The 26,011-nt window shown below is 43.0% G+C and overlaps 3 protein-coding genes across 6 annotated transcripts; all 3 read left to right on the top strand.

The window, feature by feature from the left end:
- The first annotated feature begins 428 nt into the window (after positions 1-428).
- Positions 429-14,859, top strand: LOC131445080 (serine palmitoyltransferase 2-like). 4 transcript variants are annotated; one of them, XM_058615904.1, is made up of 13 exons: positions 434-675; positions 2,674-2,868; positions 4,425-4,579; positions 4,659-4,807; positions 5,020-5,144; positions 5,683-5,776; positions 6,287-6,392; positions 7,023-7,242; positions 7,902-8,028; positions 10,293-10,428; positions 10,789-10,918; positions 12,114-12,193; positions 12,239-14,859. In XM_058615904.1, exons 1-13 carry the CDS (start codon positions 523-525, stop codon positions 12,276-12,278), a joined length of 1,710 nt encoding a protein of 569 aa, XP_058471887.1. In that variant the 5' UTR covers positions 434-522; the 3' UTR covers positions 12,279-14,859. The 4 variants fall into 4 exon arrangements, with proteins under 4 accessions (XP_058471889.1, XP_058471887.1, XP_058471886.1 ...); XM_058615903.1 differs by having other exon boundaries at positions 12,114-12,208; XM_058615906.1 differs by having other exon boundaries at positions 429-675; positions 12,114-14,859.
- Positions 14,860-15,397: 538 nt separating this feature from the next.
- LOC131444780 (alcohol dehydrogenase 1-like) lies at positions 15,398-19,426 on the top strand. Its single transcript, XM_058615421.1, has 9 exons — positions 15,398-15,503; positions 15,822-15,923; positions 16,955-17,096; positions 17,215-17,302; positions 17,762-17,981; positions 18,135-18,395; positions 18,502-18,634; positions 18,823-18,961; positions 19,049-19,426. The coding sequence occupies exons 1-9, from the start codon at positions 15,486-15,488 to the stop codon at positions 19,080-19,082; spliced, it is 1,137 nt and encodes a 378-aa protein (XP_058471404.1). The 5' UTR covers positions 15,398-15,485; the 3' UTR covers positions 19,083-19,426.
- A 493-nt stretch (positions 19,427-19,919) lies between these two features.
- LOC131444817 (alcohol dehydrogenase 1-like) lies at positions 19,920-25,186 on the top strand. The gene is made up of 9 exons (XM_058615493.1): positions 19,920-20,025; positions 20,491-20,592; positions 20,815-20,956; positions 21,144-21,231; positions 21,988-22,207; positions 22,298-22,558; positions 22,634-22,766; positions 24,677-24,815; positions 24,908-25,186. Exons 1-9 carry the CDS (start codon positions 20,008-20,010, stop codon positions 24,939-24,941), a joined length of 1,137 nt encoding a protein of 378 aa, XP_058471476.1. The 5' UTR covers positions 19,920-20,007; the 3' UTR covers positions 24,942-25,186.
- Positions 25,187-26,011: the final 825 nt, after the last annotated feature.

Here is a 26,011-nt window from a genome sequence, read left to right as displayed (position 1 = left end):
TCTCAAAGAAGGGTGCGGCTGTCGCCTGTGGCCACTCGCGACACGCCCCCTCTTAACCCCACCCCTGACCCTAACTGTCAGAGGGCGTGGCGCGAGATGCTCATTATTACTCTATTCATATTTACATGAGTCAAGTTCGCGTTCATTCAGTAACGCCTTCTATTACACTTGAACCGCGTGGCCCCGCCCCTTACGCAGGCTCCAGTGTGATGTATGGGCGTGGATTTTCCGGTATTTGTTGTGTGTGGATTTTCAGGTTTCTCAGTGAGTGGGTAACGTGTGCGCGCGCGCGTGTGTGTGTGTGTGTGTGTGTCGCGCGTGTGAAAGTGACAGTAGTGGGACAGAGTTTGTGCTCGTGGACGTCCTCAGCTCTGCTACTGTTACGGCTTTGCACCACTGCAGGGAGGGAGGGAGACAGGGAGGGAGGGAGACAGGGAGAGAGAGGGAGGGAGAGAGAGAGGGAGACCCTCCGTGTGTTCATATGCGAGTTCACCGTCGCTGCTCCACAAGCACCGGTCAGCGATGACGGAGAGCCCCGCGACCAAGCCAGTGGATGGGGAGGCGTGTGAGCGGGTGAAGAACGGACTGAAACCGGAGAGAAACGGCTTGGTGAGGAGCCTCCACCGCTGCCATGAGCGCCAGTACAAGCGCCACTGCCTCGCCGACGAGGAGGAGGTTAGGCCCGGGAAGGGACTGGGGAGGAGAGGCTGCTGAAGCCGCGGTGTGAAACCCGGAACCGCCCGGACAACGCTGACATGTTGTTGTCATTATTCCGTGTCACTCGTGTTGTTATCAGGTTATAACCAGATAATCTGCGGCTGATAATCTCTGCACAGTCTGAAAAGCATCAAAAATAGTTTCGATCAGAGAGTTTTGGCGCGTGGTTGGTGTTGATGTTGGTGTTCGATTCTCCTCTGAAACACAAGTCAAACACTTTGGTTCATTTTCAGACGATCTTTAATCATCACAATCGCTCCAAATGTTTTGTGAATGCATAAAAATCTCGGTTGTTTTAATGTGGACAAGGTTGTTAAACTCTGTTTAGTGCTTCATGTTTGAGAGGAGGTGCATCTCTGTTGTCTCTGTGTGTCATTAGAATGTCACACATCAATGTAAACATGTGTGTGTGTGTGTTTGGTTCTGAGTGTTTGGCCTTAAAAGTTTGAGAGAGAAGTAAAAGAAAGAAAAATGATAATTCCCTTTACATGTGGTAAAGTGACAGTGATCAGGGAGCGTGAACAAGCACACTAATGAATTTTCCACCCTTGGGTGCACCCTCTGTTATTGTCCCAATTAATACGTCCCTGATGACGATAAATGTGTTGATGCTGTCACACATGGGTCTTTACTCTTTTAGGTTTACAACTAACAGTTATTAAATAAAAAGGTCAGAATATGGTAGAAAGTGTTACATTTGTAACCATGACAGTGTTTAAGTCTTTACACTTTACTGTTCAGCAGCTTCTTGCCCCCACCACCACGCTGCCGCTGTATACAAAGAAACGCTCCCTCGCCAGGTCCACACAGACTATAATCAAGCAACAACAAAATCACATAAAGTTACAGATTGTGGATTTAAAATGACAACATCCACAATGAAGTAACTAAAGGCACAAAACTTAAATTGCTATTACTGATTGTTTTTCTCCTATAAACATTTTCACTGAGCAGTTTTGTAATGATTGCATGAACTAGAGGGTGAAAGCAAAGTAATTCTTATCTGTATTTTGACATTCTCCAGTGAAATAAAGGGAAGGACACTCTTATCACCAGTTTGTGCTGCTCAGCTGGGTCGGTAGACCAGGCCCTGAACCTCAGCTGATTACATTTCATGCACAAGTTAGTATTTGAGAGGCATGACCGGTCACATGTGGTGCCTCACAGTCACGAGCACACAGAGAAAAACTGTGAGTGGCAGGTTTCCTGGAGTGTTCTTGGTGCAGGTTAGAGACATGTCAGGGTTTCTTTATTGCATTATTGATCACTTAGTGCTGACTGAGTGCACTGATTTCCATCAGTGCAGTAATGCACTTCCCTTATTTGACAATTAAATCTCCCATGTGCTGTGACACACAATGTTATCTTCCCAGAACTCAATACTGTGCTCTTATCATACCAGCACTCACAATCTGAGAGAGAGTTACAGAAACCACAGCGTACGTTTCCATGTAGAATGACACTGGGATTAGTGGGAATATTGGTTTTTCATGGATTGTCATGTTCCAGCTGTGAACAGTGAAACACCGTCCACACGATGCTGTTGTCGCTCCACAGTGTTTCCAGACACACTGGTGTAGATGTGTAGATGTGCTTACATGAGATTTTCACCATGCATCTGTTTTTAACAGTTTGAATGTCTCCCTTCATCCCCCATGAGAATTACACACATTTCACACCAACCACAGTGTTTAACGGCGCCGTTCCGTCTCACAGTTCTAACACGACTCGGCTCGACTCGGCTTGGTACCAGGCGTCGTTTTGCATGACTTCACACAGCATCTCCTCTGAAGCTGCTGTGACGTGGTTTTTACACGCGACACAAACACACAGTGACGAGCAGAGCGCTCGTTTCCAGCGTAACTGAATCGTTAGAATCAGTACAGTTCTTCCTGCATGACTGATGAGTGGCATGTTGTTAACAAAATGACCTTTTTGCCTGTTTGTGTCGCTCAGGTCCACACAGCCTCCCACTATGGCAGCCTGTACACTCAGCCCTTCATCGAGTCCTTCGAGGAGACGCCGATGCTGGTGGCGGTTCTCACCTACATGGGCTACGGCATCCTGACCATCTTCGGGTACCTCCGCGACTTCCTCCGTCACTGGAAAATAGAGCGGTGCTACATCGCCCGGGAAAAGGAGGAGCAGAGGGTAGGAGGAGCACGTACACACAAGAGCGGGTTACAGAGAATCTGCAAAAAGCTTTTTCTGTCTGTGCTTCTCCATCCCAGCACTCAGTGTAACACACTTCTTTGTTTCACGAGTCAAAGAAAAGCCTCAGGCGTGTCGACTGAACATCCCAGATATTGTCACTATAAAGTGGAGTATTTGTGAGACACACTCTCTCCATCACTGAAAACACAATGAATATCACACTTTCTCTAATGGCACAAGTTAGAGCAACAGAAATGCGAAAGCTAATGGAAAAAAGCAGAGTTGGACACAGTTGAGTGTGTCAGCTCACAAAGCTTCTGATGTGACATCAAAATAAAACAGCATCTCAGTGTGAGATGAGTGCTGCAGCCAAATCATAAGTAGCAGTAAGTCAAACATAAACGATCAAACAATGAAGTCAGTTCAGCAGCAAACAACAACTCTGAGAATCTGAGCGTCTCAACAGAAAAGAATAAAAATAAATTACAGTCAGCACTGAACAAGATGGAATGGACATGAGGTCTTTTTATGAGAATTTGAAGATTGTAACACTTTCAAGAAATTCATGAAAATATGAATTATTTGAACCAAACAGGACATGGACAGGTGAGCGGGATGGACTCCATCTTCTCCTGTGGCCCTCGTGTGGAGGATAAAGCAGAAGAGAATGAATGCATTGACTTAGATTGGCACAGTTTTGTGATCTGTGTTGGTTGTAAATTGTTACGACTAAAAAAATGATCAGGAAAAGCCTGAAAAACAAAAGTGTGCTGTTAGAATGATAGAATGGAGTGGAATGTTATTGTTGTGTCTCACAGTGATAAAGCAGGAACAAGGAGGCGAAGGTGCTTTTCATTGTGTTGAAAAGTGATTTGGCTGCTGTGTGTTGCTTGGTGATTTGACAACGAATGGAAAAAAACAAACCCAGACCAGACTGAGCCAAAATCACATTAGCACCACACGAGTGCGTGTTTTTTTGTGTTGTTCCAGTGACATGAACGTCGTGAGCGTACTGTGGAAGTCACTGCAGAACTGTCAGCCGTGACAGTGGAAACAAAAAGCAGCACAAGTGTTTGAGCACAAGCTGAAACTCTGTGAGCTTCATACAATATTTGGAAAAACTGTGAATGAGTGTGTTTGTTTGTGCAGAGGTGAACGTGTTGTGTAACGACTGATAAACTCAAGCCCATTGTTCCACGTGTTGGCTTATGTTGAGGAAAGGAAGCTTGTGGAATAGATGTGGGGAAGTCATTAACCCCGCCCCCACCACGGCCCCCCAGGACATCACACGGATGTTCCTCCAAGAACTAACTAAAGCCAACTCTCTCAGTCAATATGAAAGATGATATTTCTAGATATGAACGCTGGACGTGGTCAGTGTTTAGTTCTCTGTACAGATCCTGAAAAATCACATCAGTTCAAATTATGAAACCACTGAATTATTCAGTATCGAAGTAGTTGACGAGTCATTCTGGTTCTTTGAAGTTATTAAACATTTGTATAGACTCTAGAATGAAACACACACACACACATTAACACTCTTCTCTGTGTAGGACTTTGTGCCTCTGTACCAGGACTTTGAGAACTTTTACACCAGGAACCTCTACATGCGGATCAGAGACAACTGGAACAGGCCCATCTGCAGCGTCCCCGGGGCTAAGATGGACCTGATGGAAAGAATGTCAAACGACTACAACTGGACGTTTGAGTGAGGGACAAACCACAGGGACTTCTTTGCTGCCGACACAGCAAAGTCAGACACATTGATTTTCCTCTTCCTGTCTCAGGTACACAGGCCGGGTCGTGCAGGAAGTGATCAACATGGGCTCGTATAATTACCTGGGCTTTGCAGAGAACACCGGCCCGTGTGCCGACTCCGTGGCCCAGGTCACCGCGGAGTACGGAGTGGGAGTGGCCAGCACCCGACAGGAGACTGGTGCGAACACACGTCGCAGCGCTCTCACAAATCCACTCTCACACCTGTTTGTTTTATGTTTCATCAACATGAATATAAACTGTGTTGTTTTCACTTAAATATCAAACCTCTGAAGACAAATGGCTTCATTTATCAGTAATAATTGTAATCATAGATTATTAAAGAAGCCGACCGTCGGTCCCTGAAGGTTCTTGTTCTTGTGTTGGTTCCAGGAAACCTGGACAAACACGAGGAGATGGAGAAGCTGGTGGCTCAGTTCCTCGGTATGGAATCAGCGATGGCGTTTGGGATGGGGTTTGCGACCAACTCCATGAATATCCCAGCGCTGGTTGGCAAGGTAGACTTTTCTAATGTCCACTTCCTCCTGTGTGTCTTTCCTCTCTTTCACTATCAACCACTCTCTGGATATGAAGTGAATTTACATTTTTATTTCTGTGCAAACTTTAAAAACAAGAAATGTGTTGAATAAATTGCACGTTTGCTTGTTCTTCGTTGAACGCAGTAACAAAAACATTCCTTATCAGGTCAAACACACCGTTTCCAAACTTCCCTCTGGCTCCTTATCAAGAGGAAACTGTGTGTTTGCTCAGGTGAAAAATACCAAAGTCTGCTTTGTCTCATTGCTGCTGATGTCGTTCCTTCACCATGTCATCACTTTCTACTGTTCATGTGTGGATTAATGCTTACATTCATCACACACACAAACATTCATTTATTTAAACTGGTAACTGATTATTCCATGTAGGTCACCAGGTGCAACCACACCAGGCTCCAAATAAACAATATTTCCTACATATGAACAATTTATTATACATAATATTATATAATTGTATTATAATTCTAGTAACGTCAGTTGTTCCGGTGTCGTCCTGCAGGGCTGTCTGATCCTGAGTGATGAACTGAACCATGCGTCCCTGGTGCTGGGAGCCAGACTCTCTGGATCCACCATCAGAGTTTTCAAACACAACAGTGAGTTCTACACTCAGTGTTATAACCTAGTTAGTGTGTGTGTGTGTGTGTGTGTGTGTGTGTGTGTGTGTGTGTGTGTGTGTAGCTGTCGCACGTGTTTCTGTCAAACTTCATCAAAGTTTCTCCTTTTACATCAGCATTTTAAATCAGATTCTGTCAAACACTATGAAGTGAAATAGGAGAGAACATGTTTCAATTGATTGTATTATTTTTAATTATGAACTGATATGTGTAGCAGTAAACAATGAAGTCCATACGTTTATTATTCGTTACTGTAGTTGCCACTGGTGTGGAAACATGTTAATACCACAAACATAAAGACAAACATGTTTGGAGCCACCACTGCACTCACTTTACCACAAACATCCTTCATCTTCATCTTCATCTTAAACCGTGACGTAGAAATGTCCTGTAGACGTTTTTAATGATGCTCAGAAGACAAACACGTGCACGTAGGTTTTCTGCCTCCTGTGGTGAAAAGAGATGAACTCAAGTCCCTGTTTGTGTCAGATATGCAGAGTCTGGAGAAGCTGCTGAGAGAAGCCATCGTCCATGGGCAGCCGAGGACCCATAGACCCTGGAAGAAGATCCTCATCGTGGTGGAGGGCATCTACAGGTAACTCACCTGTTCACGCTGTTCATCACTGTGTGTGTGAGTCTGCTGTGTCCTGGTGTAACAGTCAAATGAATCCGCGTGTGGGTTCTAAAGCTGCGGCTCTGTGTGAGCGAGTCATCGGGAACAGGAAGTGTCTTTAGAAATGTCTGCAGAGAACAGGTTTCAGGAGGGAGCAGCTGTTTTAATTTCAAACAGATGATTCATGTGTGAGTCTGTCTGCCTGTCTGTCTGCCTGCCTGTCTGTCTGTCTGTCTGTCTGCCTGTCTGTCTGCCTGTCTGTCTGTGTGACTGACATCACAGTCAGTGCTCTGTTGTAAGCGTCCTAAATTGTTTCCTTCGTTCATTTTAAGGATCATTTTAAACAAATCCATGGCATTAAAATGATGTTATTGTTCTTTTATCTGAGCGAGTACAGCAGGTAAATACATATATTTATATTTATGTGAAGGTTTCAGTGTTAACATAAAGACCACAGAACACTCAATGTTCATTTGTATATTTGTATATTAATCTGCACTGAATCTTTGTATCCTCACGTTCACATGACAACAACAACAACAACAACAACAGATTTCTCATGTGTGAAAAGTGGTTATTCCATAAAAATGATAATAAAAACACTCCCCGCAGCATGGAGGGCAGCATCGTCCGCCTGCCAGAGGTCATCGCCCTGAAGAAGCGCTACAGGGCTTACCTTTACCTGGACGAGGCTCACAGTATTGGGGCCCTGGGGCCCAGAGGAAGGGGTGTGGTGGATTACTTTGGCCTGGATCCATGTGATGTGGATGTGCTGATGGGCACGTTCACAAAGAGCTTTGGCGCTGCAGGGGGATACATCGCAGGCAAGCGGGTGAGGATTGTTGCTTCTTTCTTTCTTTGTCCTTAGGAAAGACGATGTGAGATAAACAGAGTCTGCAGATACACAGTAGATGAGATGTTCCAGTCCAGTGAACTCTGATGTTAACCATCTGAAAATCAAAGGTTACACTTTCACCTGACCATGTTTGACACCTGTCATCTCAACACTGTGGACGAGCAGCCCTCACAGTTCCTGACTGTCAAAACAAATCCTGAATTCAAGACATAAACAGCTCTGTGACCCGATGTCACCTACGTTTACGTCCCTCACCGTCTCTGTGAGTCTCCAAGAGTCTCTGGAGAGGAAACTGCACTGATACTTACTGCTGTGTGCATGTGTCACCGCCCAGCGAGTCACACCCATGCAGGTAGATAGAGTTACACAATCATCACAGACTGGTTTATTTCTGTGAGTCTGTGAGTCTGTGAGTGCAGCTGCACTGATCGTCTACATGTGACGAGATAATCGGACATTTATTAATCACAGGATCCATGAAGACCTCCGTGTGAGGCATTAAAGGACCAGTCAAGGTTATATTAATGTTGTAAAAAGATGAATCCCAGGTTTAAATGGGTTTAATCTGCACATGTGTTTGTTTGGCTCTGACTGAACTCTCCTCACACTCTCTGTGTGGCTTCTGCTGGCTTTAGGAGCTCATTGAGTTCCTGCGCTCCCACTCTCACAGTGCCGTCTACGCCACCTCCATGTCTCCTCCTGTGGTGGAGCAAATCATCACTTCTATGAAGTGCATTATGGGAGAGGACGGCACAACCATTGGTAAGTCACATGCTTTTTCACACCCTCAACAAATGAGTCACAACAGGAGTGTGTTTTTATTAATCCATGAATCCATTTTTAGTTGATAACTTATAAATAATCAAAGTCAAATATTTTTCAGCTTCTTAAACACAGATCAGTCGCTTCATCACTGCGTCGAGTTTATTGAACAAAGAAGGTAAATTGATTGAAAAATGCCCCAAAAAATTGAAAGTAATTAATAGTGAATTAATCTTCTCTTAGAAACTCATGTGTTTGCAGCACAGTCAGCAACATCAGGACTGAATTTAGAATAAATCTTGGGAGGTGTCATTCTTACCAGTCACCACCTGGTGTCAGTGTAAACCAGTCAAATCTAAACATCACAAATACCTCATCATATTCCAGCTTAACAGGGTTTTTGTATGTGAAATCTAAAATGTCTTTGTCCATTTACACACACGTGAGTCCACGCTGCAAACACTGTGACCTGAGTGCTGCTGCTGTGTTTCAGTTTAGAAGAGTGTGTGTGTGTGTGTGTGTGGAGTTTGTGAACCCTGGTCCTCAGGGAACTCTGCTCTGATTCAGATGAACAGCTCGTTATCAGGCTTCTGCGCAGCTTGGTGACGAGCTGATCTTCTCAATCAGGAGAGCAGAGTTCCCTGAGGACCAGGGTTGGGAAACACTGGTGTATTTAACAGTTTTTAGTTTGAATAGTTTCTGACAAACTGAACCAACTGAATAAATATGAACAATCTTAAACTGTACGTCTGGATTATGTCAACATTCTGTTAATGCTCCTTCTGTCAAACCACAACATGACTGGAAATGAAGAGAATGTTTCATTTGTGAAGTCTCTGTGTTATTTCATGATTTAATGATTGAAATGAAGCAGCAGACGTCACAGTCACAAGATAATAATAATAATGATAGTTAATGTCGTATCTGCAGCAGTTCTAATGATGTAAATGTAAGTGGACTGTTGTTCACAGAGTGCAAACCTCAGCAGAGGCCACTTACTGTAGTTTCCCACAGCGTCGACGCACTTTTGCTTAGAAAAGATCACAAACTTTTCTTCCTCGGACCATAAACTTGGTCCTGTCGCTGCACAGTTAACGGCAAAAGAATCTAAACAGCAGAACGACCATTTAACAGACACTGAAGATGATGAATCTCTGCAGAAGTGTTTGGTTTGTTTACAGAACATGTCAAATGATCCTGTTTTTGACGAACTGATAACATCTATCAAAATAACCTGGATGTTTTTCCAGCAGCCTCAGAAACAAACAGACAACACACCGACAAATTCATTTAACATTCTGATTAAAATTGCAATTCAATCAACTTGTACAAGTAAATGAATTTACTCACTCTGTAACTCTCTGAGTTCACTCCAAATCTTTTATTATGGTCTGAATGAACAAGTCAAAAAAGCAGAGTCCTCATGGAGTTCTAACATCTCTAATTTAAAGGTAACAGCCTGGAAGGAAACACCTCAGATATGAAACTGATGATAACATACAGTATATAGAGATTTATTATTGGTTTCAGTTTACATTACGACGTGATGTGTAATATGTAACAGGACATTGGCGATGTGTAAACTGCTTTGGTAACAATTAGACATGGGAAAATATGAAACTTTCATGTCATGAATGAATATCCTGATTGTAATAATTGTGATTTAAGATTTTATTCTGATTATTGTTTAAAAAAAACAGCTTTAATCTCTTCAAAAGACTCAAAAACACAAAGAAATCACTTCCATTTGAGTCGCTTAAAACCGACTAAATCCAAATTAAATTAAATTAGATCACGAGGTCCTGGAAAAAGCAGACTCCGCCTTGTGGCAGTAAATCATAAATCAATAAATCAGTATTATAGTATTGTATGTTTTTTTTATACTGTGTGTTGATGTTCTCTTCTCTTGAAGGGGAACAGACACATTTACAGAAGAACGATTCTCAGGCTCAGTTCATGAATGTTTGAATATCAGATTATTAACAGGACGATTAAAGAAGATTAAAGATTAAAGATTAAAGAAGATTAAAGATTATAGATTAAAGATTAAAGAAGCTTCTGTGACTCTTTGTTACATTTCATGGTTTAACTGTAACATCCGAGTGAGACACGTCTGAGACTGTGACCTTCACACTTTAAACAAAGATCATCGTTACATACACAGTGCTGGGGACATAACTGCGTGTGTGTGTGTGTGTGTGTGTGTGTGCGTGTGTGCGTGTGTGTGTGCATGTGTGTGTGTGTGTTGTTCTTGCCATATTTAGGCCGTGAGCGTGTGACACAGCTGGCAGAGAACACCGTGTATTTCCGCAGGAGACTGAGAGAACTGGGCTTCATCATCTACGGCAACAACGACTCCCCGGTCGTTCCACTGATGCTCTACATGCCGGCAAAGATCGGGTGAGCTGCGACGACACTTTACCCAACATCAGCATCATCATATTATGGGATGCACACAGTCACTCTGATAACATCAGCATTATCAGTGTCATTAAATAATTATTAGAAGTTTGAAATGAGTCTTAATGTGACAAGAACCAAGCCTTTATGAACTTCACATTGAGACGTGACGTAAACCCAGATTATAGAAAATAAATCAAGTTTAATCTAATTTAAATTATGATACAAATCGATTACTAAATAAAACGCTTAATCATTTCTTTGCTCCATGTGTCTGTCTGTGTGTCTGTCTGTGTGTCTGCTGCATGTGTCTGTCTGTGTGTCTGTCTGTGTGTCTGCTGCATGTGTCTGTCTGATCAGAGCGTTTGGCAGAGAGATGCTGAAGAGGAACATCGGCGTGGTGGTCGTGGGTTTCCCCGCGACGCCCATCATCGAGTCGAGGGCGCGCTTCTGCATCTCAGCCGCACACACGACAGACATGCTGGACCGGGTAAACACACACACACACTCATCAGAAGTGTCATTCTCTCTGTACATTTAAAGGCTCCATTAACCAGAGAAGTGTTCAAATGTGAGAGGTTGGTGCTGAGCTGGATCTGAGGACAGTTCACAGTTACACTGTAAAAAAACAACCTGTCTGACTGTCTGTCAAACAACAAGATTTAAGTTTCAGGAAAAGCTGAGGAAATGAGTGCAGAGCCTTGATGAATGTTGGCAACACTCTTGTCACTTTGCTTTAAATGAAATTTTCTCTTCTATTCTCCACCACGACCTTCTGTCTTCTCTTACCTGGACATGAATCTGAATCCTCCCTCACAGAGAGTGAACTCTAATCAGAGAGTCCAGTGAGAGGCAGACTGTCCATTCACAGTCTTAACAAGCTCCAGATGAAATAAGATGGAGACGGTGAAACATTTCTTGTGTTTCACTCCCTCGTTCTTCATCTCATTCAGACATTTTTCTTCATTATTTATGAAGTTTCATTTTGAACTCACTAGATAGTTTGTGTTTTGTTACATTGTTACTTCAGTGTGTAAATGTGATGAGACTGCACAGGACTCCTCTGCTCACTCTCTCCCTTTACCAACTACGGTGGCCTTTATGTACCAGAAAGGATGTGACCTGTCTTAGGTTAAATAATCCAGATCCATCAAATGCCTTTTATTGAACTGAAGTGTGTTCACCAGCAGTTAACATTTTTGTCATTTTATGTCTTGTTTTTAAGTTGAATCCAACATAGTTTCCAGCAGCTGCTGCCACTCACACTTCTCTTTGTTTCACACACACACACACACACACACACAGTACTGTTGTTATGACTTCTGATTTAAAAGGAATGCAGCACAACAACATTTTAACAATAAATATCAGATGAAGTTGCAGCATTGATGCTGGTAATCCAGTGTGTAACCACAGGTGAGCTTTCATCAAAGCATGACTCCGTATTCCAACTGTTCTCTTTAAATATTCCTCACAGTCTCTCACTTTTCCTTTAATTCCTTAACTAAATTATTTTCACCTGATCTCAGAGAACCAGCGATAATTCCTTCATCTGAATCTCAAACACATCAATCTGTGTCAGCACAGACACAAAGTCAGCATTATATACACTAAAGTAACATAGTGAAAAGTTACAGGTCCGTGTTTTCCGTGTTTTCCTTCACGTTGTTGAAATGTCTCCTCAGGCTCTGAGTGTCATCAGCGAGGTCGGAGACCTTCTTCAGCTCAAGTACTCGCGACACAGAAAACGGCCCCTGGCAGCGAGGCCCCTGGCAGCGAGGCCCCTGGCAGCGAGGCCCCTGGCAGCGAGGCCCTTCCACGACAGCGTGTACGAGGACATTGACGACTGACGACGTCAATCATCCGCGGAACATCTCGACTAAAAGCCCGGGAAACGCAGAGCGGGGTCGAGACGGAGAAAAACAAACAAACACGCGTCTTCCACAAAGACCGAGATGTCACTCGCTTCACCGTGACCTAAAGTCACCACAGAGAGAGAGAGAGAGAGAGAGAGAGAGGAACACGCTCTTCTGCCTTATTCACTAACACTGAACACTCAACTCCCCCTTTATTTTCTCTCTTATCATTTTGTGTGTGAGTGTGTGTGTGTGTGTGCGTGTGTGTGAGTGTGTGTGTGTGCGTGTGTGTGCGTGTGTGTGTGTCCAGTGCTCGTAGAACTGTCACTTCCTGTTAAAACAGACGTCAGTTTTCCAAACGTCTGAATCTGAATGTAAAGAAAATGATGAAAAACAAAGTCGTCGTTGTCTTGACTAAAGTTCAGCGAGTGTCTGTTTGAAACAAAGTGAAGATGGATTTCTGTTACGGAGTCTGTGTCTTGGACGTCTGTGTCTTGGACGTTGGAAACATAGATGCTACACTAATAATGATTTCCTGCTCTCAAATGTTCTTCACTTTGTCAACTAGGTAACAAAGGTATCACGTTAGCTTTGTCGTAATATAAGACCTCGCTGACGCTGATGAAGATAAATCTTTATCACAAGTCTCATGTGTGACCACGATTTGTCTCACACGTCCTGCTCACATTGAATTGATCGGATTATTGATCTCAGTCTGTGGATTATGGATTCACTTGTTTCTGATTGGCTGTGCCGGATTGCCGGATGATCCAAACGTGCTGGATGACAGGAGGATGTTCTGTGTGTGGTGTGTAGACTGTGCAGGAACTCACATGTGTTTATTGACCTTTGCATTATTATCATTATTATGAGGTGATAATGAGTCTTATCACAGTTTCTCTGTAATTAGACTTATATAACACACCTGTGTCATTCAGCAGAGTTCCAGCTGATGGACACGTTACATGATTCCACACTTTTAAAGACAGTTTATTTCTATTTATCGTCAGTTATTGTGAGTGGTTAGGTCACCATCATCCTTCAGTGAGACTTTCTCTGAGCAGAACTCACTGAAAAAACACTCAACATGACACACAGCTCAGAGTGTTGTTTGTGTTGAATTTCTATTCTCACGTCTCCAGGCCTCCAGGGACAAATCAACAATCTGGATCCAAGTCAGGAACGTTGGTTATTTCCTGTGTTTCCTCTGAGTTCCACTGAGTCTGATCCTCTTTCCTCTTCTGTGTCTTTGTGAAAGAACTGTGATTTTTCAGCTCTGTCAGTGTGTGTGTGCGTGTGTGTGTGTGCGTGTGTGTGTGTGTGTGTGCGTGCGCTGTTGCCCCTTCTCTTTTTTTTTTCACCCTTCCACAAATGCAGCTGTGATAAATAAATAAATGTACGACACTCGCATGTGTAAAGCTCACAGTGCTGCATGTTCAGACCTTCTTCTTCTCCTTCTTCTTCTTCTTCTTCTTCTTCTTCTTCTGTTGTTGTTGTTTTAAACTTTGACATCAGGGGTCTCAAACTCACCCGACCTGAGCGCGACACTGAGTCTGGTCCAGTCAGGATAAAAATCCACTTCTAATGTTATTTGTGAAGATATTTCTAAGAATTTCAAAATAAAAGTGTTTGTTTTGATATGGAACGATAAGTAGTTCACAATCAATAAATTGAATCTGTAAATAAAGAAAGAAATGACGCGTTATAGCTTGATATGAAGTGGCGTTGAGTTTGAGACCTCTGTTACGTCTGAGTTAGCGTTTACTTTGTGTTCCGGGAGGTTTTTTCTATCTAACGTGTCATAGAATGTATTTTTGTTTTAGTGTCCTGAATTACAGAGTTACAAATGATCGACCTCCAGCTGAAACTTTATTTAGTGACAGTTTTATTTCTTACAGACGTAGAAAACGTCTTTGTTTCTAAAGGTTTAAAATAAACAAAAAAACCATATGAGCTAATGTTTGATGAAGGAAATGCATTTTCTCTCACTCCACACGTTGGTGTGTTGTGTTTGTTTTGTCTACTCTGAACTAACGAACCAGGGAAACATGGCGCCTGCTTCTCTTCAAACGCTGACGATGGTGAGACGTTACAGACATGACAGGACGACTATTTTCTCATTCAGTGCCTTTTAAAGCAGACGATTCTCAAAGAATCCTGACCATGGTTAAAGGGCCAGTGTGTAACATTTAGATGGACTTATTTCCATTTGGCAGAGATGAAAAAAAGAATGTTTTTTTGTCTGTTTCTTTGTTTTTTTTTGATCACCTGGATGTTTGAATCTTTTACATTTACGTCAGGATGTCAACACCGTGTTTTTAATGCACAAACGCCATATCCGCCTGCAACGCGCAACTTCCACCACTAGATGTTGCTAAATCCTACACACTGTACCTTGGATGGATCCCTCACTGTCTTGTGTCTCTTCAAAACTCTACTGCTAATTAGCGCTGGGCGTGTGCGCTCTGTGTCGATCATAGAAACGTATCAGAGAATAATAATCCAGTATGTAAAGTGTCCCCCGTGTTAATGACAGTGGAGCATTAAAGATGAATAAAGCTGTCTTTAATCTTCACTTTGTTTACGCTCGCTTTGAACACACAAACATAAACTGACATCAGAAATATGAACTTTAAATACAACGTCAGTCATAGAGAAATCATCAGACGTCGTAAATGTGCAAATATGAAATGAGAGACTGTTTCTGAATGAAGACGAAGTAATAGAATAATAACATTACAGTGAAAAGCTGCTGAGTGAGGAGAGACAACAACAACAACAACATTTAATGTCAAAATCTAGATATAGTTCAATATCTAAATAGTGTTGAGCTTAAGTTAACTGGTTTGTTTTTAGTGCACAGTGTGATACACACATACAACTCTGTCTTAAGCTGTATAACAGTATAACATGTGAAACTCTTGCTCAACATTTGAATTTGAGTTGTCGACACCCTTGTCGACACCCTTGTTTCTTTATACTGTTTGTCCTTTTATTTGTCTGTCTGTTAAAGAGTCTATGCTGCAGGATAAAGGTCCATCCCATCTGAACTCTTGCGTGACTTTCCCTTCTTTTGTGTGTGTGTGTGTGTGTGTGTGCGCGCGTGTGTGTGCGTGTGTGTGTGTGTGTGTGGTAAATATCAAGCCCGAGTTCCTGTGCGTTGGTTCCTCTTCAACTTCTCTCTCAGTGTTTGCAGCAAACATGGCCACAGCTGGTAAGGTACGTACATGTTTTTATGTTTGAAGAGCGAATAAATCGTGATTCAGTTCTGAATACGAATAGAAATCAAAAATATTTTTATCTTTGTGTACGACATGTCAGGTCAGTGTCATAAATGTAAGTAAAACACCGCGTTTTTGCACATGCATTAATTAGTTTTTTCACTGCTTTATAAAATATATGCTATGGAGAAATATCACTGTAAAAAAAAAAACTAAAGCAAACTATCAGTGAGTAAATCTTCTAAGCTTTATTTGAAGAGTCCCTGTGTGTGTGGCCTTGCTTTGTGATGATAATGTTATGAACTGTAACATCCAGGTGATCACATGTAAGGCAGCAGTGGCCTGGGAGCCCAACAAGCCTTTGGTGATTGAGGACATAGAGGTAGCTCCGCCACAGGTCGGTGAGATCCGCATCAAGGTGAGGAAACATCACACACACACACACACACACACACCAGTGAGAGTGTGTGTAAAGGTTAGTAAATAAATGTTCTTGAATGAACAGTTGTTCCCAGCTGGGTTTATAATCCCACCTCTATAATCCATCACTGATTAACAAAGTTATACACTGATGTCAAAGGGAGTGAAGTTCAGTGTGTTCACTGTCTTTTAAAAACATACAGACCTTTAGATTTTATAGGGTTTGACTAAACTAATCACAGAGGTGCCAGATGTTTGATACACTGCCTGTGCCCAAAGAATGAGGTCAGCTGACTACCTGAATATAATGAATGACCAGATTATTCCATCAATGCATGTGTTTCTTCCCTGATGACATGAGCATATTCCAACATGACAATGCCAAGATTCATCAGGCTCAAATGAGACGTGATTTTCACCACAGAGTCCAGACCTGAACCCCACTGAGAATCTCTGGGATGTGCTGGAGAAGGCTTTGCTCAGTGGCCTGACTCTCCCATCATCAATACAAGATCTTGGTGAAAAATCAATGCAACACTGGACGCAAATAAATGTTGTGACATTACAGTAGCTTATGGAAACAATGCAAACACAGTGAATGAGTGAGTAATCAAAGCTAAAGGCGCTCCAACCATGTGACCCTTTTTTTTAAGGTGGCGACAGGTAGTGTAGTTTGCAACACAATGAATCTTTGACCTTCAGTCTGAGTTGCACAAAAGCAGACTTTGAAGCATTGAAGCATTGAAGCATTGAAGCATTGAAGCGGAACTTTGTCAGTTCTGTCAGCAAACACAAGCCGTGGAGCTACGTCCACGCCGGTTACAAATCTACATCTAAGTGAACGCTGATGCTGCCTTGATCTTACAGCCGTGTGTGTGTGTGTGTGTGTGTGTGACAGTAGTTGGAGTGCAGCCATTTAAAACATCACAATGACTCTGAAGCTGTTAAATGAGGCTACAAATCCTGCATAGGTCTGCTTTAATATTAGCTGTTGATATTTAAAGAACCCAAAGTGTGTGTTGTGTACAGATTGTAGCGACAGCTGTGTGCCACACGGACCTTTACTACCTGTTAGAGAGCATGCCTAAAGCTGGATTCCCAGCAGTCCTTGGCCATGAGGCAGCTGGCGTTGTAGAGAGCGTCGGGCCTGGAGTGACTGAGTTTCAGTCAGGTCAGTTCACGCTTATAAAATCTATCTTGTTTGTCCAATTGCTCACATTTGCTTTCCTGTTATTCTCTATGTGAGCATCAGTTACAGCAAAACATACTCTTACTGCTCTGAATTTCAGGAGACAAGGTGATTCCTCTGTTCCTCCCGCAGTGCAGACAGTGTCGCTTCTGTAAAAGCCCAAAGACCAACCAGTGTGAACTGGGAATGTAAGTTCTTTTCTTTACTTCTCGTCTCTCAATCCTTCACAATGTGTTTATCAGGTTACAGACGATGTCAGAGAACACGTCTAGTAATACTGTGTCCCAGTCAGATCAGTAAATCCCTGCAAACCCCCATCTCACCTCACTTTGGGACAAAGAAACCAGAATATACTGAAGTTATATCTCATCAATGATTAGCCTATCGCATGACACAATCCTGACTTGCTGGTAAAACTCTCGGTCACCACTAGGTGGTACCATGTCCACCACTCGATCCTCCACATGAGGGTCACGAGGCCACTGGTGCCAGTCCCAGCTGGTACAGGGTGAAATGGACCCGTCACCGTCCAACACATGGAGACAAACAAGCGTTCACTCTCACAGTGTCTTTACAGGGTTCCATTAGCCTGTGCATGTTTTTGAACTGTGGGAGCACACACCAGCTAACATGTACAACTCCTACAGGGATGCTGGTCACGCTGACGTGATGGGACCAGAGGACTCCAGGTTAACATGTAAGGGAAAGAAGCTGGTGCCGTTTGCTGGAACCAGCACCTTCTCAGAGTTCACTGTGGTCAACCAGGTTTCTGTGGCTAAGATTGACCATGCTGCTCCTCTGGACAAAGTCTGTCTCCTCGGCTGTGGCGTCAGCACTGGATTTGGAGCAGCGGTCAACACTGCTAAGGTGTGTGTGTGTGTGTGTGTGTGTGTGTGTCGTACTGTTGGTGAGAGCTCAGCATGACGTGATGAAGACATCTGACATCATATCAACAGTATCAATAACAAGGGTTTGTTATTGCACAGAACATGAATAAACGTCAAGTGTTTGCTCCTCCAGGTGGAACCAGGCTCCACATGTGCTGTGTTTGGCCTGGGAGCCATAGGTTTGGCTGCAGTCATGGGCTGCAAGTTTGCCGGAGCCAAGAAGATTTTTGCTGTTGACATCAATCCAGACAAGTTTAAGAAAGCGAAGGACTTTGGTGCAACGGACTTCCTGAACCCCAAGGATTATGATAAACCTATCAGTGCAGTGCTGGCTGAGCTGACCGCTGGAGGAGTGGACTACGCTCTGGAATGTGTCGGCAATGTTGGAGTGATGGTGAGACAGACACACAGACAGACAGACAGACACACAGACAGATTGTGTTTGCGAGAAGATTTATTTATTTATTTTTTATAAACCTCTCTGACTTTCTTACTTGTAGCGCAGTGCTCTGGAATCGTGCGTGAAAGGCTGGGGCGTCTGTGTGTTGGTCGGCTGGACGGACATGCACGACATCGCTACCCGACCCATTCAGCTCGTAGCTGGACGCACATGGAAAGGCTCCTTCTTTGGGGGTGAGACCCAAGTCGGTCAGACATGATTATCTCAGGACCAAACTGTGAGAGAGGAGGCTTTATGATGAGTAGATGAAGAGTAGATAGAGAATACAAAGAGCAGTAGTTTAGTTGTATCTGTGGTCAAATGTGAAACACTAACAACTGACGTGTGATTTATCACATGTGCACGTTCTCTGTGGCTCTAGGGTTTAAGGGTCGTGATGGCGTGCCTGACATGGTCAAAGCCTACATGGACAAGAAGGTGAAGCTGGATGAGTTTATTACTCACAACATGACCTTGGCCCAGATCAACGATGCCATTGAACTGATGAAACAGGGCAAATGGTAAATTCATTCATTCATACTCCACTCGTCACGTTGAATTACCCTGGAATACGACTCACAATGTTCTGTTCTGTTTGTGCTCCACAGCATCCGGACAGTCATGAGTGTTTGCCCACAATGAGACTGTGATGATGTTTTCAGTGAAGCCAACATCTGAAAACTGAATCTGAATCTGGATGATTTCATGTGTTTCCATTAGCCACGCCTTCTTCTTGACTTTGTTTTCACAGCACATTACAGCTTTGTTACCAAGGGTTTGTGTAGCTTGTGAATCAAATGGTTAATGACCAGTAGCTTTGTTGTACTCACGCTCACATGTCATAAAGACCTTCAATAATCAGGACCTTCAACTCTACAATGTGCACATCGAGAGAATGACTTTGAGCATTCAAATGCTGATGGAATAAAATAAATTGTCTTCAAAACCTTCTGCACCATGTCATTAAAATCTGTTTCGCTCTGGGACCTAAATGTTCCTGTCAATCAAAAAGTTTACTTGTGCATTTTGACTTTGTATGAGATAATTACTCTTAGTATGACATAATTACTCTTAGTTTGACATAATTACTCTTAGTATGACATAATTACACACTTACATTTGTCACTCAAGTGACAGCTTTAGTTTAAGGCACTGCAGAGTATTTAGTAATAAGTTCCTTCAAAGGCAACATACTGTATAATAATCTAAGCTCTCCAAAGGCTATAACTGACATGTCAACTTTATTAATAAAAACCTTAGTTTAGGCACAACAGACACACAACAGACACACAACAGACACAGGTAAAACAACTGACAAAGTTTAAAATGAGCACAAACAGCACAAACACACAAACCTGGTTCTAACCCTCAAATCAAGTCTCAATCCTTAAAAATCCCTTTCCAGTTGTGAGGACAGACTCGAACAGTCCCAGCCCATCTGAATATTACGTAATTTTTCTTTGTTTTATTGGAGCTTCAGTGAGAGTTCATTCTCTCTCACACTCTGGTCTCGCAGCTGTCTTCATTTCTCTTCGACGTCTCGCTCATTCTCTCCTGAAAAGAAAGAATGGCCACTGCTGGGAAGGTAAGTGTAAGATTCTACATGAGCTCGCTCACGTCATAGATAGATAGATAGATAGATAGATAGATAGATAGATAGATAGATAGATAGATCGATAGATAGATAGATACTTTATTCATCTCACAGAGAAATTCCCGTCATAGATCTGCCTGTGTCAGGAACAGTGAGCGTAATATAAGCCTGATACGTTTGTGTATGTGATGTTAACTCAGTGTCGATGGATGTGATCCAAGGATTTTGTGCTCTGGATGATTTATTTTGTTCCCTGCAGTTAACACCTGTGTGGTCTCACTCCTGCTGTGTGTCAGCAACACAAAAACCAATCCACACTTTAATGGCACATTTTATTCATACATGGTGACACGTGTGTGGGTTGATCTCTCTGAATACACAGATTAACTGTAAAAGTAAAGAGACTCTTGATGTGACTTAATTCTGGCTTTTTAATGTCGGGTCATTGACCTCCAGGTCATCACATGCAAGGCAGCAGTGGCCTGGGAGCCCAACCAGCCAATGGTGATTGAGGACATAGAGGTCGCTCCACCACAGGCCAACGAGGTCCGCATCAAGGTGAGAAACTCACACACACACACACACACACACACACACAGTATAAGAGCGTGCAGTGGCTCTTCACTGGTGTCGTAACATACCAAAAACTATTCAACAATCCAACTCACAGATCTTTGATAACATGGCTTGTATCTCAATATAATGCTCTGTAAGAGCTTCATTCATTCATTCATAAATGAACTGTTAAAAACACCTGTTTAACTGAACACTGTCTTGTAGATTGTGGCATCAGCCGTGTGTCACACAGACCTTTACCACCTGTTTGAGGGCATGCATAAAGACGGCTTCCCAGCCGTCCTGGGCCACGAGGCGGCCGGTGTTATAGAGAGCGTTGGGCCTGGAGTGACCGAGTTTCAGCCGGGTCAGTTCACATTTGTTTCTCAGTTACGGGGACATTTCAGACACATCACACTCTCAAACAATCCAAAAGCCAATGGTTTTTGTCGAGGGAGCTCCTCCTCTGTCCTCTGTCCTCTGTGTCATTATATACTAATGATAAAAACATGAGCCTACATTGACCTAAACACATTTGATATTTTCTATTTCAGGAGACAAGGTCATTCCTCTGTTCATCGCCCAGTGTCGAGAATGTCGCTTTTGCAAGAACCCGAACTCCAACCAGTGTGAAAAGGGATGGTGAGCTTTTCTTTATGTTCATCAGGGTTCACACTCAGGTACCAGAGTCACATGGTACGGTCAGGGTGGAGCAAGAGCTGCTGGATGTCCTCCATTGTTGTCTGTTGTGTCACGTGCGATGAAGTCCGTTCTTTGCGACGACACAGCTTTGATGCGACACCTTGGCTCCTCCCCTCTGTAGTTGACCACTTGACTGTCATGTATCACACTAGCTAAGGTCACTCTCTCATAATCATTGCTCCAGGCTCTGGAATGAAGGTCCATTTAAACTCCATTTACGTCCGTCCATCTGTCCCAAACCTCATCTCCATCACTACTCTGTAAGTCTTTTGCATTGGTAAGGACATTTCCTCTGGAGGGCAGTGCAGAGTACGCAGTTGAATGGTGACCATTGAAGAGGTTACTGTATCGTGCTTGATCCAAAATAGAATAATTCTGACTGGTGTTGCAGATTTTCACGTGTTTCGCTGGACAGCCCCTTGAATGAAACATGCAGCGTCCCACAGCGTGCGCCCGGCAGTCACTCTCCGTTTTGTGGCTGCAGGGATGAGCCAGCGAGCTTTGCAACTGTAGGTTGTTCTTGCTCCTTTTCCTGACTGATTGGACGACAGACTCTATACTGCCCCCTGGATTTGCGGTGGTCTGTCATCGTAAAGTCTCCTGCTAAACGCACACAGATGGACTAAATGAACACGTCATCAGTGTTCCCAGTGTTGATGCTGATGTTACATAAAACATCTTGATGTTACTCTTCAGGGCTGCTGATCGCTATGATGTGATGTCAACAGAGGACTCCAGGTTCACCTGTAAGGGGAAGAAGGTCCTGCAGTTTATGGGAACCAGCACCTTCTCACAGTATACTGTGATGAACCAGATGTGTGTGGCTAAGATTGACCCTGCTGCCCCTCTGGACAAGGTCTGTCTGCTTGGATGTGGGGTCTGTACTGGATTTGGAGCAGCAGTGAACACTGCCAAGGTGAATGAGTGAAGTGTAAAATGATTGTATGTTTGTATGAAACATCCATGAGTGCAGGTTAAATGTTTACCCGAGCGTTTGCCCCTCCAGGTGGAACCAGGCTCCACATGTGCCGTGTTTGGCCTCGGAGCCGTGGGTTTGGCTGCAGTCATGGGCTGCAAGTTCGCCGGAGCCAAGAGGATTTTTGCTGTCGACACCAATCCAGACAAGTTTGAAAAGGCAAAGGTGTTTGGAGCAACGGACTTTCTGAACCCCAAGGATCACACTAAACCTGTCAGTGCAGTTCTGGCTGAGCTGACGGGAGGAGGAGTGGACTACGCTCTGGAATGTGTCGGGAACGTGGGAGTCATGGTGAGACAGAGAGGGAGACATTACGATTACCATCAGGTAAAAAGGGACTAAAGTGTCACTTTGTGCTGTTTGTAGCGCAGTGCTCTGGAATCCTGTGTGAAAGGCTGGGGCGTCAGTGTGCTGGTCGGCTGGACCGACATGCATGACGTCGCTACTCGACCCATTCAGCTCATAGCTGGACGCACATGGAAAGGCTCCCTGTTTGGAGGTAGGACACGTGTCAGTCAAACATTATTATGCCACGACTAACACCACTGTAACTGTCGTCGTTGAGACTTCAGCCTCAAACAGGTCTTACCTAGAATGAACTTAGATCAAACATCACAACTGTTGTCAAGTGTGCACTGAAGGTGACACGTGAGGCATCAACAGAATAAACCGACGCTTTAAACAGCTCCAGTTTTACAAAAGAATCCTGTCCACGGTTCTCAAAGACACATTTGTCCACAAGAAAACACAAAAAACACAAGTCAGCTGGTGGCGATATAAGCATTGGGAGGGTGTTCTTTAGTGGCGGTTTGGGCCATTTGTTTGGGATCATGTGACAAAAGCAGAACCAACATGTTTTTAAAGGTTCCAGATCTATGAAAGTGTTCGAATTTTGTTCCTGGGGTAAAAATCCCTAAAACCCCAAAGCCTCGATGGCTTTAGTCCTGTGGCCCTGACATCTGTAGCTCTGTTGGTTTGTGTGAAGATAGAAAACTTGACTCTGGCCTCGTTCCATCGAGACTGTCCTCCAACCAAACCCTAAGTTCTCTCCTTGTGTCCTTCTAGGGTCACTCACCCTAACCTCACTAACACTGATGCACTATAAACCAACCTGTGGATCATATTCAAGGGTTTGCAAAAACAACCGTCCATCACCGTGAAGGCCTGACTCCTCATGTTTGGACTTTAAAGCTGCAGTGTGTAACTTTTCAACCTAAACAAATGTCAGCTCTACACGACTCTGACTCTGACTCTGACTCTGACTCTGATTCACTCAGTACAGCAGCGTCTTGTTTTTGTGTCTGTGGAGACACAGAGTGAAGAGCTATGCAAGCTTTAAGTTAAAGAATTAACCCCGGTTCTCTGAAACACATGTTTGAGATATCTGCAGTGACACAAGTTACACACTGGAGCTTTAACACCATGTCTGTGATGTTAATCTCGACTTAAACGTCACTCGATGCCTGGACTTTTAACTTATTGACAAACAGGCCACAGTGTGTGTGAGTTACTCATGTTCATCAAAGTTAACATCACATCACATCTGCGCTGACTGGAGGAGGAGGAGGAGGAGCTTCATCATGGGACAGTTACACACTCACACACACACACACACACACACACACACACACACACTTAGACAAGACACTGCTGCACATAAAGTATGTGCTGGCTTCTCTGTTGCCAGCATTCATCTGAGGTTCCCCACACTCCTGCTTTTCAAGGGAGAGTGTGATTAGAAACAAGCTCCAGCTGTGACTTCACCTCAGCTGAAACTGATTGAGCCTCCTCCTCCTCCTCCTCCTCCTCCTCCTCCTCCTCCTCCTCCGTGTCTAAACCCAAGGACACGATCATTGATTTCAAGTTGGCACCAAACCCAACACTGACTGTTACTGAAGACGTGATATTGATCCAGTGGAGAGAAAAAAAAAGTGTGTGTGTGTTTGAAAATAAACTGCCAATCAAACACAAACGTCTGTGAGTCAGTGAAGAAAAACCAAGTCTTTGAATGTTGAGGTTTCTGTGAAAACGTTCATCTGTGTCTGTGACTGTGGGCACTAACATTTGAAAGTTAACATTTAACATATATTTGCACATCAGGGGATGATCTGAGGGGAAGACAGATGAGTGGGTGATGCAAGCTTAAAACCAGCAAAACTATCAGGATATTCCATTATGATACAGTAATAATGACATTTGAGAGGATGTCTTTCAAAATAAAAGTGTTTGTTTGATACAGAACAATAAAATACATTTATGATGAGGGGGGATTTTGCTTTGTCTGGTGATTTCTGTCTTTTATGACGTGTGTGTCCTTTGCTTTGCTGCTACTGGAGTTCCTCTTGTGAGATAATAACAACATAAACACATTATTTATAATCAGTGTTTATATTGTGTGTGTGTTTTCAGGATTTAAGAGTAAGGATGGAGTTCCTGAGATGGTCAAAGCTTACCTGGACAAGAAGGTGAAGCTGGATGAGTTTATAACTCACACCATGACCTTGGCTCAGGTCAATGACGCCGTTGACCTGATGAAAAAAGGCAGATGGTAACTGTGTGGTTCATGCTCCACTCTTCATGAGAGTAACCATGTAAAAGACTGAAGTATTAACAAGTGTCTGTTCTGTTTCTGCTCCACAGCATTCGCACGGTTCTGAGTGTTTCTCCACAGTGACATCACTGTGTTCAAAGTCACCCACACTCATCACAGCTTCTTTTAACATGAAATGACCTGTGTTCATGTCCTGGATTGTTCATAAAGTTTGCATTTCAAATATACTACTAACATCATTTAGTATTCTACCACTGCTCCTTATTATCATATTATGAATGTGTATTATTCCTCTCTGCATTCATTTGGCAGCAGCAACATTAATATGTGAGTGAGTTGTGTATCAGAGGTGTAATGAGCAGCAAAATAAAAGCTTTAAACTATGGGCTGTGTTTGTGTGTCATTGCTCTCTCTGACAGGTTTTCTCTCTTGTCAATAATGTATCTCACATTCAGAAATGTGTTTTTTCTTATCATAAGTGCAAATAGTGTTGGTGAAGATTTCAAAATTCCAAGAATAAAAATGGTGCAAGTCTGGTGTAAGTTTGCTTCTTCCACATCTGTGTAACAGCTGCACTCTCTATCCTCATCTCATCTGTCATCTGTGATCCTGCAGCAGCAGCAGCAGCAGCAGCAGCAGCAGCTTTTCATATCAACGTAAATTAAACCTCAGTTTCCAGTCGTTGCAGATAAACATATGAATAAATAATCATTGACGTCATGAAATGTAGAAATGATTGAACATTGTCTGCCTCTGTGGACATTATTGTGACTTTATTCAACTTTAAACTGAAACAAATGTTTTCAGAACGTGTTGCAGTTTAAACCAGTGACAGTCAGTCAGTCAGCAGCTGGTTTCACTGTCGCTGTGATGAGTCAAACACACTGAGGCTGAGTGGAGTGTGTTCTGCAGCCCACTGGTGGCCCTTTGAGGTATTGCAGGTGAGCTTGAAGTAGGTTGTGTAAATTCATCCCAGCTAAAAACTGTATAAATTCTTTGTTTTTAAATGAAATATAATCTCTTATTTTGTCACACTGTAAATATAAAACATATATTAAATGTTTTATTCACATGTAATCATTTTTTCAGATTGTGATAAATCATGAATATTCATTGTAATGGGGAGAAAATAATCTGTCAAAGTTCTGCATACACCACATTTATTTATACCACAAAAGTGAATAAAGAACAAG

The sequence above is a fragment of the Solea solea genome, chromosome 18 (assembly GCF_958295425.1).
Source record: "Solea solea chromosome 18, fSolSol10.1, whole genome shotgun sequence".
Classification (NCBI taxonomy): Eukaryota; Metazoa; Chordata; class Actinopteri; order Pleuronectiformes; family Soleidae; genus Solea; species Solea solea.
This window is presented reverse-complemented; position numbering and strand designations above follow the sequence as displayed.